The 14,799-nt window shown below is 53.1% G+C and overlaps 1 protein-coding gene across 1 annotated transcript in view; it reads right to left on the bottom strand.

The window, feature by feature from the left end:
* Positions 1 to 453: 453 nt before the first annotated feature.
* The window catches only part of LOC148593787 (uncharacterized), a gene marked incomplete at its 5' end in the record, with an annotated part of 98,421 nt that continues 84,075 nt past the window's right edge, over positions 454 to 14,799 (bottom strand). The window contains 2 exons of the mRNA XM_088529478.1: positions 454 to 488; positions 2,805 to 3,207. Of these exons, the coding sequence (XP_088385604.1) occupies positions 454 to 488; positions 2,805 to 3,207 (438 nt within the window). The remainder of the gene's footprint in view (positions 489 to 2,804; positions 3,208 to 14,799) is intronic.

The raw sequence follows: 14,799 nt of genomic DNA, 5'->3' as shown, positions 1-14,799 counted from the left end.
TAGAGCGCTGCCATGGAAGGCTATGTGCTCTTTAGGAAGGACAGGCTGGGAAGGCGAGGTGGTGGAGTTGCTCTTTATGTGAGAGAGCAACTGGAATGCATGGAGCTTAACCTGGGAGTGGAGGATGAGCGAGTTGAGTGCTTGTGGGTAAGGATTAGAGGGCAGGCTAATGTGGGAGACACTGTGGTGGGTGTCTGCTACAGGCCACCTGACCAAGACAAGGAGGTTGATGAGGCCTTCTATAGTCAGCTGGATATTGCCTCACGGTCACAGGCCCTGGTTCTCATGGGGGACTTCAACTAACCCGACATAAACTGGGAGGACAACACAGCCAGGCACAATCAGTCCTGGAGGTTCCTGCAGAGCGTCGACGATAACTTTTTGACGCAGGTTGTGGAGGAGCCGACGAGGAGAGGTGGGCTACTGGACCTCATGCTATCAAATAGGGAGGGCCTAGTAGGAGATGTTGAGGTGGAGGGTAGCCTCGGCTGCAGTGACCATGAGTTGGTGGAGTTCAGGATTCAACGAGGAGGAGGCAGGGCTATAAGTAGCCTTGCGACGATGGACTTCAGGAGGGCCAACTTTAGCCTCTTCAGAGACCTCCTCAGTAGAATCCCATGGGCTAGTGCTCTAGAAGGCAGGGGGGCCCAAGAGAGCTGGTTAGTTTTCAAGCGGCACTTCCTCCACGCCCAGCAGCAGTGCATCCCTGTGTGTAGGAAGGCAGGCAGAGGGGGCAGGCGACCTGCGTGGATGAGCCGGGAGCTTGTGGCAATGCTCAAGCAGAAGGCAGCAGTATACAGAATGTGGAAAAAAGGACAGGTCCCATGGGAGAAATACAGGAACGTAGTCAGGGAATGCAGAGATGCGACAAGGAAAGCTAAGGCACGGCTGGAAGGCAAGCTGGCAAGGGATGTTAAAAATAACAAAAAAATTTTATTCAAATACATTAACAGCAAAAGGAAAATCAGGGAAAACGTGGGTCCGCCTGTGGACGGGATGGACACCCTGGTTACAAATAACACAGAAAAAGCAGAGTTGCTCAATGCCTTCTTTGCTTCGGTGTTTACCAAGGGCAGCCCATTAGAGCCCCAGGCCCTAGGTACAAGAGAAGAAGCTGGTGGAGAGGAAGACTTGCCCTGGGTAGAGGAAGATTGGGTCAGAGAGCACCTAAGGAACCTCGATACCCACAAATCCATGGGCCCTGATGGGATGCACCCCAGAGTGCTGTGTGAGCTGGCAGATGCCATAGCTAAGCCGCTCTCCATCATCTTTGAAAGATCCTGGAGAATGGGGGAGGTGCCGGAAGACTGGAAGAAGGCCAATGTCACGCCAGTCTTCAAAAAAGGCAAGAAGGAGGACCCAGGCAACTACAGGCCAGTCAGCCTCACCTCCGTCCCCGGAAAAGTGATGGAACGGCTCATACTGGCCGTTGTCTCCAAGCACATGGAGGACAAGAAGGTGCTCAAGAGTAGTCAGCATGGATTCACCAAGGGGAAATCTTGCCTGACTAACCTGATAGCCTTCTATGATGAAATGACCGGCTGGATAGACGAGGGGAGAGTGGTGGATGTCGTCTATCTCGACTTCACCAAGGCTTTTGACACCGTCCCTCACAACATCCTCCTGGGCAAGCTCCGGAAGTGTGGGATAGATGAGTGGACAGTGAGGTGGATTAGGAACTGGCTGGATGGCAGGGCCCAGAGAGTGGTGATTAGCGGTGCAGAGTCTAGTTGGAGGCCTGTAGCTAGCAGGGTCCCCCAGGGGTCAGTCCTTGGTCCAGTCCTGTTCAATTTATTCATCAATGACCTGGATGAAGGCACAGAGTGCTCCCTCAGCAAGTTTGCTGATGACACGAAACTGGGAGGAGTAGCCGATACCCCAGAGGGCTGCGCTGCCATCCAGAGGGACCTGGACAGATTGGACAACTGGGCGGTGAAAAACCTCATGCAATTCAACAAGGCCAAGTGCAAGGTTCTGCACCTGGGGAGGAATAACCCCAGACACCAATACAGGCTGGGGACTGACCTTCTGGAGAGCAGCTCTGCGGAGAAAGATCTGGGTGTCATGGTGGATGATAAGTTGACCATGAGGCAGCCGTGTGCTCTTGTGGCCAAGAAGGCCAATGGCATCCTGGGCTGCATTAAGAAGAGCGTCTCCAGCAGGTCGAGGGAGGTGATCCTGCCCCTCTACTCAGCCAGGGTGAGGCTGCATCTGGAGTATTGTGTCCAGTTCTGGGCTCCACAGTACAAGAGGGATGTGGAGCTTCTGGAGAGAGTCCAGCACAGGGCCACAAGGATGATCAGGGGCCTGGAACATCTGCCCTATGAGGAGAGGCTGAGGGAGCTGGGTCTGTTCAGCCTGGAGAAGAGAAGGCTGAGAGGGGATCTAATCAGTGTATATAAATACCTCAAGGGAGGGAGTGCAGAGGACGGGGATGGTCTCTTTTCAGTGGTGGCCACTGATAGGACTAGAGGAAATGGCCGGAAACTGAAACACCAAAAATTCCAAAGGAACTTAAGGAAAAATTTCTTAACAGTGAGGGTGACAGAGCACTGGAACAAGCTGCCCAGAGAGGTTGTGGAGTCTCCTTCTCTGGAGATCTTCAAAACCCGCTTGGATGCAGTCCTGTGCCATGTGCTCTAGGTGTGCCTGCGTATGCAGGGGGGTTGGACTAGATGATCTCTAGAGGTCCCTTCCAACCCTAAGCATTCTATGATTCTCCTGCACTTGCTGCTCTTGGGACAGACACGCTCTCCTCTGCATGCAGAAAGCTGGGGCCAAAGCGGGTGCTCCTGGCTCGCCACCTCTGGGCACTGCTGACTCAAGAGAGGGGCTCTCCACAGTGCCAGGTGCCTCGCTCACAGCTTCTGTGGTGCTGACATGGGGCGAGCAGGGCACCTTCTCGTGCTCCGTCTCCTTGTCCACAGCCGAGCTGCAGAGTCTGGCTCTGACCCAGGTCAAAGAGTTGATTTCCTCCAGCTCCTCCCCTTGAACAAGCTCTTCCCCAGCCTCCTCCTCCTCATCAGTGTCCTCTGCTGTCTCCTCCTGCAGTGTTCCCAGGCCTCTCTTGCCTCTCGGCGCCTCCCGTGTTGGGGCATGAGCATAGAGCCGCTCCAGCACCTCCCACTTGCAGCCTGCGCCTTTTAGGAGCTCCACTCGCGTGATCTCTGGTTTCCAGAGGTCATAGAAGGAGTTTCTGGTGAGGATCTAGAAGGAGAGAGGGAGGTTTGTGAAGGGAGGAAAGGCCTCGTGGGGCTCCGCCAGTGCTTTGACAAGCCGGCTGTCCCACACGGCGCGGCACAGCTGCTGGCCACAGCACTGGGAGGGCTCCCCCGTGGCCCAGCACTCCCTTGCACTCACCTCCTTGGGTTTGGCATTGAGTGATCCTGCCAGCGTCAGGGACAAACGCTTGTCATGGCCCTCCTCTTGCTTGCCCTGGCTCTCTCTCTCAGGTTCTGCTCCCTCCTTGGAAAAGCTCCTTCTCGGAGCTGGGCCAAGCTCTGTCCAGTGCGGTGCAGGCAGCTCCTCTCCAGCTCCTCCAGTGGCTCTGTTTTGATGCTGAGCACAGCCAGGTAGCGCGCAGTGTTGTCTTTGTGCACGTGCACTGGCCTTCCTTGGAGGTGGCACGTGATCTCCAAAAGCTGGTGCCATGCCCGTGCTGTCCGTGCTCTCACTGGCCCACTTGGGCACCCCAGTCTGCTAGGCCAGCTAGGCCAGCTAGGAATGCTGCACTGGCGTTCTCCCCGATTACTGTAGGGATCAGGCCCTGTCTAAGGTGCAGAGGATGATGTGTTTGGGCGTCTCTCTATGCTCTGGAGCTGCCAGGATCTTGCCCATGCGCCTTGATCAATCGCACATGCCAGTGCATGTGGGGGCACAGGTACAGTCAGCTCCATCCTAGCTCTGTCAGCATCAGGCTGTGCTGGCTCCTGTGGAGAGGGCGCTGGCATTTCCTGAGGCCTTCCAAGGCTGGTGGAGGGCTGCGGCTCTTGCACCGTGGAGGGGACATCGCTGTCCTTCTCCTCCACAACCTGCAATGAAGGCCACCACAAAGGCAGTCGTTACTGCCGTCCTTGGTCCCTCCCTCCATCCTTCCCGACTGGAAACTTCCTGCAGCCTCTGACCCCCTTGACGATGGCTCTGCCATGCAGGTGGCTGCTGCCCTGCTCCCAAAGACTGCCTGGGGAGAGGGCTCGGGCCTATGGGCAAACCTTGGGCAAAGGCAGCTCCTCGGAGAGCCCGAGGTGGGTGCGTGCAGGCTGCCGTGCAGAGCAGCGCTTGGCCTGCCGGGCACAGAGACCTCCTGGTGTCTCCCAGCACGTCCCGCCTGCTTCTCGGTCCCATGGGAAGTCAGGCAGAGGCTCGGCCACCACCACCGCTCAGCTCTGTACCTGTGCGATGCTGTGTTCAGAGGTGTGTGAGCCCTGAGGGCCAGGCAGTGGCAACAGCCAGTCCCTTTGGTGGGACGAAGACAGGCTCCTGCTGGCCCACCTGTGGGGAGAGGGAGGCTGATGATGGGGGCACTTGTGTTGGTAGGAGCAGCACAGGAAAGCCCAACCTCGTGTCAAAGGGAAGGTTGTGCCGAGCATGGCCTGGCTGCGCGTGGCCTGCACTTGCTCTCTGTCCTCTGCCCAGAGCTTGCAGGGCCTGTGTGGGCCTTGGTACATGCAGATGGGGCTGCTTTGTCAAATAAGAAATGCCCACGGCCAGGAATACACATCCCCTTGACGGAGAAACTCCTGGCTGGCTCTATTGATCCAAGGTCTTGCCCCACCATCATCGTGCTCTCCATGCAGATCTCATCCCTGCCCTCCACCTCTCCCTCCAGCCCCATCACTCTCCTCACTTGGACGTTCTTGAGCTCCAGGAATCCCATCCGTGGATGAGGAGCAGGCATTCACCTGCTGCTCCTTTTCCATCTCCAGGGATCTCTCTGAGGATCTCTCGCACGGGCACCGAGGCCAGTTGCTCCCTGCTGGTTGCGTCGCTCTCCGAGAGTGAAGACCCCAGCAGGGACATGGTCACCTTAGGGACTGCCCCATCACAGTGGCCTGTGGGCAGGTTGCCACCCCCATCACGAAGCCCTGGGAGTCGCCATGGGGGCACCAGGCACCGCGTCATTTCCTCCTCTCCCCACTCCTGATCAGGTCTCTGGGGCACAGGAGGAGTTGTCCTCTCCACAGCTCTGTGCTCCACAGGCCTTATAGATTATAGGTTTTATTGATACATACAGGGTTTTTAGAAGGTTCTGCAAGTGGAAATGAGTGGGAAGAATATGGCAAGGGTAGGAGAACAGTTAAAGGAAGGGAAAGAAGGGAAAGCATGGGAAAATTACTAAAAGCAAAGGGAAAAGTGCAAAAGTGTGGCAAATGAACACAAAAGTTAGAAAATAATAGCTGGCAGATGTAAGCATCGGAAAAAAATTGAAATGGTGGGAAGAAGTGCAAAAGCATTGGAGAAGTGTCCAGATTGTGGAAAATAGGGAAAAACATGGGTAAGGAACAACAGTGTAGGAATATGGTCAAAAGCGTGAGAATGGTTACAAAAGTGGAAAGAGTGTGAAGTGATGGGAAAAAAAGTGCAAAAAGAACAGTGAGAGCTCGGTAATATCGAGAAAGCATGGGAAAAGAAGGAGAGGTTGGGTAAAAGACCGAAGGGTAGGAAAATCTTCACAAGTGTGGGAAAATGGTAACAAGCATAAAAGGGAATGTTTGTGAAAGAGAAGGAAAAAAAGTCAAAGCATGGGAAAATTATCAAAGTAGAGGAAAATGTGGCAAAAATGTGGGAAGAAGTGGCAAAGTGTAAGAATACTAGTGAAAATGAATCTGTGGGGAAAACCTCCAAAGCAGGAGAAAAACAGACCGTGTGAAGACTTGTGGAAGGGTCCAGGGTCCCCCACATCTCCAGCATGCCCTTGCCCTCAGAAGGCGTCTGCCTCCAGGGAGGAGGGACGCTCCTGCCTTCTTGTCACCGCCAGGTGCCTGCAATGTGCCCCTGCTCTGCTGCCTGTTGCTGAGGGTCCCCAAGGCAGCCCCACTGTCTGCAGACCCCTCTCCTACCATGGAGCAGGCCTGCCTGCGCGGTGCCTGGAGACCCCAGCAAGGCTGCGCTTAGAGGTGAAGGTGTCACTGTCCTCGGTGAAAGTCTGATTGGGGCCAAGGTCAGGAAAGGACAAGAGACAACAAGGACAAGCAGTAGCAAAGGGAGTTTCAAGAGAGTTAAGGAAAAACTAATAATAATTTTTGTAGCTGAGCAGCACTGGGACAGGAGCCAGGAGATTTTCCTGGTGAAACCACCTACCAACCTGATATAAGAGTAAAGTTAGCCCTTCCCAGAGCAACCTGTTTACCTTCCGCCACAAGAGGAATGCCTGTGTGCAGAAGGACAAAGCAGGGGATTTTGTGAACTCTCACTTTAGCAAAGGCATTGAAAAGGTTTCTCTTAGTTTCCTTCTAGTCAAATTGTGAACTGATCTGCAGAGGATCAGTGGACCATAAGGCAGGTGGATGGAGCATCAGGCTCACTGAAAACAGTGATCAGCAGTACAGTGCTGCCAAGTGGCAGCTGGCTATTAGTGGCATCCCTCAGTGATCAGCATGTGGGACAGGACTGCTTCATGATAACATCAAGTTAGTGAAGAAGTCCCTGGATGTGGGCAGCCTGTGATTTAGCAGTCTGAGGTCACCCTCAGCCCATTTCTTCTTCATATCCTCCAGGGGTGTGAAGAGTTTCTGGGGAAGGAGTGATAGAAGAAGTTAAGGGTGCAGCAACTAGAGCAGAGACCTTGGGGTGATGTGCCTCTCCCATTTTGGAGAGAGTCTACTTGGATGCAGTCCTGTGCCATGTGCTCTAGGTGACCCTGTGCATGCAGGGGGGTTGGACTAGATGACCTCTAGAGGTCCCTTCCAACCTTAAGCATTCTATGATTCTATGGTTCTATGATTTCTGAAGCACATTTGACTGTAGATAAGGAGGACTTGGCCTAAGGCAGTGGTGGCATCCGTTTGTTTGGGCATTGTCAGGAAACCACTCCAAAGGGTCCTGGTTTTCCTATAGGTGCCCTGCTGTATCTGCTAGAGACATGGGTTTGTGCTGGACACCCCAGGCAGCCCACCTGTCCCTGTGGGCCTATTTTGGTGTCACTGAGTCAAGTGGCTGCACTGATCGACATCAAGTGCTTGCAGTGTCTGCATGTGCCTCAGCTGCCTAGTTGAGGAGCTCTGGTGGCAGTGGGCATGTGCTGTCCTTTCAGGTCACCAACTCCCTACCCGGTCCCCAACTCACGCTCTTGATGGAAGTAGGTGCATGCCTTCAGGCACCTTGCTCGCTTTCAGTGTCACCATGTGCTTGTGTGTGAGCAACTGGCTTTCCCTCTCCATCCCCAGTGATTTTAAAGGGAGCATGGAGCAGGATCTTGCTTGCACAGAGCCTTGCTGTGCTCCCTTCTGCCTGCACAAGGGGAATCCCACCTCCTGGGTGCTTCTGTAGAGCACATGGGAAGGATCTGAATTCCCCTCCAGCCCAGGGCCTCCTAGGCCAGCCTGAGAAGCTCAACCTGGCCCATCTGAGTCAATACCTGAAGTGTGGGAAAATGAACCCTGTTCTTTTCCCCTCTAGGGGCCCTGCCCAGCTAGGAGATGGCAATCAGGTCTTCCAGAGTGGGACGTTTCCACCGCTTGCAAATAACTATTCTCTGATGAGACCAGTTGCGATGCTGGCATCAATCTTCCTTCAGTGCTTAGACAGGGGCTGCTGTTGATTATTTCAGTCTATTCCAGTGAACATTCCCCAGGAGGAGGGAGCACGAGGGATGGAGCAATTCATGAGTTCAGCTGGGCCTCTGCTTCTGAGCAGGTGTGCCGCATGGGCTCGGGATTCGGCAATAAAAACACATCTGATGAGACACACTTACTGACACTGATGCCTTTAATCAAAACAACATAGGTACAAGCACAAAGGAATAGGAAATGGCTACTTACTGAATAATATTTGCCTGCAGAACTATGAGACCACACATTTCTCCAAGAGAGTGGAGCGGAGAGGCTGGCAGGCTCTCAATCATAGCAGGCATCCCTGCAGGAGACAATGTTCACCTCGATGTTGGGAGCCTCTGTCCCACCGGAGTCTGCCCTCATGTTTTATTCCTGGGGTGTCCTGTCACGTAAGGCCACTACATGCCAGGAGGCTGCCCAGGGGCGGGCAAGTCTCCACCTTCCTGTTATAGAATCCTTCTAAGACTGTGCATGCGCACATTCCAGAAGGGGATCTCATTCCTCAATGTGGTGGTCCTGCTTTCCTTATCCTTCTCATTCTCACATTCTCAAACTTCCTTAGACAGCATTTTGTAGTTAGGCTGGCAGCAAAGCAGCCTGAACAGCAGTTCTTGTTTCTCCTGAGCTAACAAACTTCTTTGTTTGTTTGGATAACATGTAACCGCTATGTGCTTTCCGTTCTTCCTCAGAGAACTGGGCGTTACAATCTTCCTTTGTTGGTGGCCTCTGCTGAGCATTATCAAAGTTGAGTATTTTCCCTCCAAGGTCTGGATTTTGTTTCACACAGTAATTATTTATGACTCTACAGATCATAAAAATTTCCCTCTCCAACACAGCAGCCCTGGCTGCTCCCCTGGGCCCAGCGCGGGGCTGCGGTGCTGGGCCCAGCGAGGCCGGGCTGCAGAAGGTGCTGGCGGGCGGGCAGGAAAGGTCCCTGTCCCGCAGCCTGTCACTCACCGTGGCTGCACAGGCCCCGCGGCACCTGGGGCTCGCAGCCCTCAGAGGGCGCGGGGGCAGAGCTGCTGCCCTGCTGAGCCCCGTCCTGCTCCCAGGCCACCCGGGGGCGGCTGGGGAGTCTCTCCTCCATCCTGCGGGAAGAGCAGAGGGAGCCGCGGAGGGTCCCTGCGGGGGCGATGTTCCCCTGCGGCGTCGCCTGCCCCGGTCGGCCTTTGCACCATATCTCCTGCTCCCGACCCTCCTGCAAGGCTCTGCCCCTGTCATGGCCAAGGGCCCCAGCAGCCCCGTGGTGCTCCCCAGCCCCAGCCCCAGCACCAGCACCGTCATTCTCACCCAGGCCAGGAGGAGGGGAGGCCTCAGGAGAAACAGAGCTGGGCTGTGCAGAAAGAATGGCAGGAGCGGCCTTTACCATGGGACCTGTGACAGAGGTGAACCAATCTCCAGGAAGGACAAGATGCCAGCAAACAAGTCCCTTGGCCTGAGTTCACAGCCTGAGGTCATCATTGACCCAAGTCCCGTTCATGCCATCTAGGGGTGTGAAGATTTTCAAGAGAGGGAGAGCTAGAAGGTTTTAAGGGTGCAGAGACCTTGGTGTGATGTGCCTCTCTCATTTATGAAGTAAGCTTGACTCAGACTGTTAGGACTTGACTGAAGGACAGTGGTGGGATCCAGACATGTGGGCACTGCTAAGAAACCTGAGTGCCCAAACCCACTTGAAAGGGACACGTTTACCCTGTAGGTCACAGGGTGTATCTGCTAGAGACACGTGGCTGTTCTGGACGCCCCAGGCATCCAGCATGGCCTATTTCTGTGTCAGTGAATCAAGTGCCTGAACAGAATGAGATGAACTATTTCAATGTCAGCATCTGTTAGTGTCTCAGCTTCCTAGTGAGTAGAGCTCTGGTAGCAGTGGGCATCTGATAACATTTTGGGGGACCAAAGCAATTCCGTACCCGGTCCCAACATATGCTCTAGAATAAAGTAGATATGGTGATCATAGCAATCAGACACTGGCACATGCCTTCAACCACCTCTCACCCTTTCAGTGTCACCAAGGGTTTGTGTGTGTGCAGCTGACACCCACCCTGAATGACCAGTGATTGGGAGCATAGAGCAAGACCTCCCACCCAGGCATCCCTGCTGTGCTCACTTCAGCTTGGGCAAGGGAAATCCCACCTGCTGTGTGTTTCTGTGAAGCTCGCAGGAATACCATGGCAGCCCAGGGTCTTCTAAACCAGCCTGAGAATCCCAAACTGGGTGACATCAACCAATACCTGAACACTGGGAAAGGGAGCTCTATTCTTGTATTTATTTATCTTGCCTAGCTAAGAGTTGGGAAGAGGGGCTTCCTGAGTGGGACATTTTCAGCTCTTCCAAGTAAGCATGCTCTGATGAAACAAACTACAGTGCTGACACCAGTCTTTCCTAGTGTTTAGAGAGGGATAAGCAGGGATTATTTTAGTTGACTACAGTGCACATTTCCCAGGAGGAGGAAGCTCGAGGGACAGAGAAATTGGTGAGTTCAGCTGGGCCTCTGCTCCTGAGCAGGGACCGGCTCCCGGGACGGAGGCAGCTCATGGCAACCTAGCAGCACTGCCCAGAGACAGCCGTGTGCAGGAGCAGCTCCTGTGCCAAGAGCAGCAGGGCTGCGGGCACTGCCTGCTGCTGCGGACAGCAGAGGAGAGAAGGCAGTGAGAGGGGAATGGCAGTGTGGAGCGGGAGGACAGAGCAGAGCTCACTGAAGGAAGAAATCTTCACAACCCCTTGCGCGGTAAGTCTCTGTCTGCAGGGCAATGCTGCTGAGGTTCCTGGAGGGATCTTCTGAATGCTTCCCAACCCATGACTGATAGGACTTGTCCCTCCTGTAGTATCCAGGGCATGGCAGGAGAAGGAGCTGATTCAGCTCAGGGATTCCCTGATGCACCTTCACAGGGCAGGGCACGCTGCTCCTTTCTTCCAGGTATCGCTGCAGGGGTGTCAAGTGCTGGGTGTGCACATAGGTCTCTCCATGTTTCTGAATCAAAGCAGCATCCCTGCACCCGAGGGAGCACCCTGGGCAGTGACTCTGCTGCCTGCAAGGGTCAGTGCTGCACAGAGAAGCTCTGACAGGGCTGGCTCCCAGTCAGCCAGCATCATCTTCCTATTGAGACTGTGCTACCTCGGTCAAGTCTGTTCACCTTGTTCATGTACAGGACATGTCCCAAGAGCCTTTTCAAGAGGAAGGTCAAGAGAAGGGCTGCTTCCAAGGGCAGGAACTTTCCTCTTCCTATCTGCACTTTCCATTATCTCCCTAACTGCTGCAGGGAGAAAAGAGGAGTGTATTCTGGTTTGCCAAGGTAGTGGACTCAAGCCTTCCCTCTCAGAGATCAATAGGTCTGTGAGAAACTTTATACAGCCTCTTCAACCCACCTTAGTCTGCAGACAGCATCAGCATTGCCTTTGTGCAATTTATTCTACTTGTTCCGTAAAGTGCCTGCACAGCGATGCCCCTGGACAGTGCCCTGTCCCCAGAGGCTTGTGTAGGACAGAACTGAGCACACAAAAGTGATGTGCTCTGCGAGCACAGACTGACAAAAATTGTTGGGGCAGAGTAAGGCGCCATCAGGGACTGCTGTGGGCAGCAGAGATGGTCAGGGAAGGAGAGGGAAGTGCCCACCATGATGTTTGGGGAAGTCATGCTCAGTCCTTCCAATGCAGACACCTTCCTCTGAGCAAGCCCTGCCACGTCTCCTCTGCCACCCAGCAGCCTCTCTGCCCTGACAGCCTTGGGGTCCAGGGTATAAGCTCACTCCATTACAGCCAGATCTCTGGCAAAGGACAGGGACATCCCTCCAGCTATGGGCACATTTCCTGCTGCCCAATATAGGGGCTTCAGATGCATGCCCTGCAATGTCACCATCTGTGAGGTAGCATGCCCACATAGGTGAGGTAAGGGTGTTCCTGAGTGCCCCTCTGACTGTCTTTCCTTTCTCCCCTTGGCAGAAGGATCGCAGGATTGCTCCTTGTTTCCCCTCCTGTTCTTCTCTTGGGCTCCCTGGGGTTGCAGAGTTTTCAGATGCAGTTCAGACACCTACCCTGCAAGCTGTGGAAGAGAGGAATATGCATGGGAGTGAGGCGTCTCCAGTTCCCTCTAACCTGTGCAACTCCAGGAAATGCAGCCCAGGGGGTTAGGAACTGAGCTAACTCTCCCTTAAGCAGAGTCCATTTTCAATGCAACTTCATTTGACCTTTTTGCCTGTAATGTCTTAACAGACTTGGAGGTGCCCTCAGGAGGGAAACTGCTGCCCCCTGACTCACTGTGATGTCCAAGAGACCTCTGAAGAATCTGTTACTGAGACTGAGAGTATGAAAAAATGGTTTGGAAACTGCATATGGGCAGCTGAAAAGAGCCCTGCATATTCTTGGCGAGAAGCGAAGCTTGGAGACCTCCCTCAGATGCCCTGAGAAAGGGAGAGAAGTTGGAGATCCGAGGTTTTGAAACTGGACTTGTCTGCTCTTTGGAGGGGCTGGGTTCTTTCTAGGGCAACTGATTAGGGTGATCATCATGCACTTCAAACAGGTTTGGGCACACAGCAGCTGCAATCAAGGCTAATAGGCAGAGGAGCTCTCCTCACTCTGCATAACATGACTGTAAGTCCATTTTCTCATGATTCCCAGTAGAAATAATGAAAAGTTCTGCCTCTGAGGAACACTCTGCAGAAGTGAGAGGGGCATCCCAAAGAAAATACATGTCAAAATAAATATTAAAAATCCCCGAATTGTGCTCTCAATACACGTTCATTAGAAGTGGTGCTGCAGACACTGAAAAGCCCTTTTACAAACCAGGGGGATTTCACCTGAAAAATTTTGAATCTCAGAGCTCATCACCCCTGTTGTCCCCTTCCCACTACTGTAGAGCTGGACAGAGTTCTCTGGAGCTCTGGGGAGATGCCCCTGCTCCTCACAACACATTCAGCCACCCCACACTGAGGCTCAGGGAAGGGAGCTACACAAAGATCTCCATGGAGAGAGGCAATACGGGCAGTGTATTAGAACTGGAAAAAGTTGGGAGATATTTAACTTTAAAACTATGGGATAACTGCTCAATATCTTTTTTTTTCTGAACAATCCACAAAGCCTGGAGAGAGTGAAATGTCCAACAGCAGCTCCCTCAATGAGTTCCTCCTCCTGGCATTTGCAGACACGCGGGAACTGCAGCTCTTGCACTTCTCGCTCTTCCTGGGCATCTACCTGGCTGCCCTCCTGGCCAACGGCCTCATCATCACAGCCATAGCCTGTGACCACCACCTTCACACCCCCATGTACTTCTTCCTCCTCAACCTCTCCCTCCTTGACCTGGGCTTCATCTCCACAACTGTTCCCAAAGCCATGCACAATTCCCTGTGGAACACCAGGGCCATTTCCTACTTGGAATGTGCTCCCCAGATATTTTTCTTTGTCTTCTTGTTTGGAGGAGAGTTTTCTTTCCTCACAGTCATGGCCTATGATCGCTACGTTGCCATCTGCAGACCCCTGCACTACAGGACCCTCCTGGACAGCAGAGCTTGTGTCAAAATGACAGCAGCTGCCTGGGCCAGTGGTTTCCTCAATGCTCTCCTGCACACTGGGAACACATTTTCCCTATCACTGTGCCAAGGCAATGTGGTGGAGCAGTTCTTCTGTGAGATCCCCCAGATCCTCAAGCTCTCCTGCTCAGACTCCTACCTCAGGGAAGTTGGGTTTCTTGTTGTTAGTACCTCTTTAGGCTTTGGGTGTTTCGTTTTCATTGTGGTGTCCTATGTGTACATCTTCAGAGCTGTACTGAGGATCCCTTCTGAGCAGGGCCAGCACAAAGCCTTTTCCATGTGCCTCCCGCACCTTGCCGTTGTCTATACGGTTGCCAGCATAGCAATGTTTGCCTACCTGAAGTCCCCCTCCATCTCCTCCCCACTTCTAGATATGGTTGTGTCCATTCTGTACTCTGTGGTGCCTCCAGCCCTGAATCCCCTCATCTACAGTATAAGGAACAAGGAGCTGAAGGAGGCACTAAAGAAACTCATCCAGTGGGTACAAGGTCAGTGGTAACAACTGTTTCATTCACTCACCAGGATATCCGCCATCAAAGCTGTATTTTATCCATTTCTTTCTTTTTTACTTCTCTCTTTTACATCCATCTTAAAATAATAAATAATAAAGATACCTAGTTTTTGTCACGTCTGCACAGGAATCTCTCATTTAACACTTAAACATAGACCATGATAAAGCAGGAAGCCAGGCTTCCCCCTTCACTAGCACAGAGGGGGAATTCTCTGAGCCGCTTCTTTGAGCTCCCTTGGATGTGCCCAGTGCAGGGAGGAGAGTTTCCCTCTGCAGCGTCTTTTCCAGCACTGACACCAAGGGACCTCTGGGGTACAGAGTCATGGTGGGACAAGGGCAGGTGGGCTGAGACCAGGGGTCCTGTGTTGTTTAGGAGATCTCAGCTCTCGTGGCTATGGTTAAGAGTGTCATCTCAAATCTCTCTGAGAGAAATGGCAACCAAGTGTCACCACAGCTCTCCATGGTTCCATGCAAAGCTCCAACACACAAAACTAAACATGAGTGAATTGAAGGAAAAATCTAGAGGCAGCCTTCCTGTGGCAGTTCATCTTTCCTGAAGACACATTCCAGGAGGGCAGCAGGACTTTCTCTATTTAGAGTTGGCCTCCTAATTTCCGTGCTGTCCTTCCACGCTTTATTCTGCAGATATGGCCCAGGAACTCTCATAACCTGGAAGAGAGAGGCTTGTTTTCCCTCATACCCTGGAAGAACAGGCAGGACCAGTCCTTGGGCTCCCTTAAGCGACAGCTGGATTCCAAAATAACATTTCCATAATAAAAGGGGATCTCCCCTACGATGGTCCTGGATCTGGCCTCTCTTTAGAAACTGGAATCAAAAAATATGTCCAAGGGTGTGCAACCACAAATGGGCCTGCTCTTCTGCTTTTGAACTCCATGAGAGCCAGGGGATGACATCAGCATTCCAGGGTGATCTGTTAGCCTCAATCTAGGGTCCATCTCTCAGTGACCACTGCAGAGAGGCAATGGTCTCTGCA

Source organism: Tinamus guttatus, unplaced genomic scaffold (genome assembly GCF_059628265.1).
Source record: "Tinamus guttatus ecotype Peru unplaced genomic scaffold, ASM5962826v1 Tinamus_guttatus_pri_ptg000332l, whole genome shotgun sequence".
Taxonomy (NCBI): domain Eukaryota; kingdom Metazoa; phylum Chordata; class Aves; order Tinamiformes; family Tinamidae; genus Tinamus; species Tinamus guttatus.
Note: the sequence above shows the minus strand (reverse complement) of the source record. Positions and strands in the feature narration are given on the sequence as shown.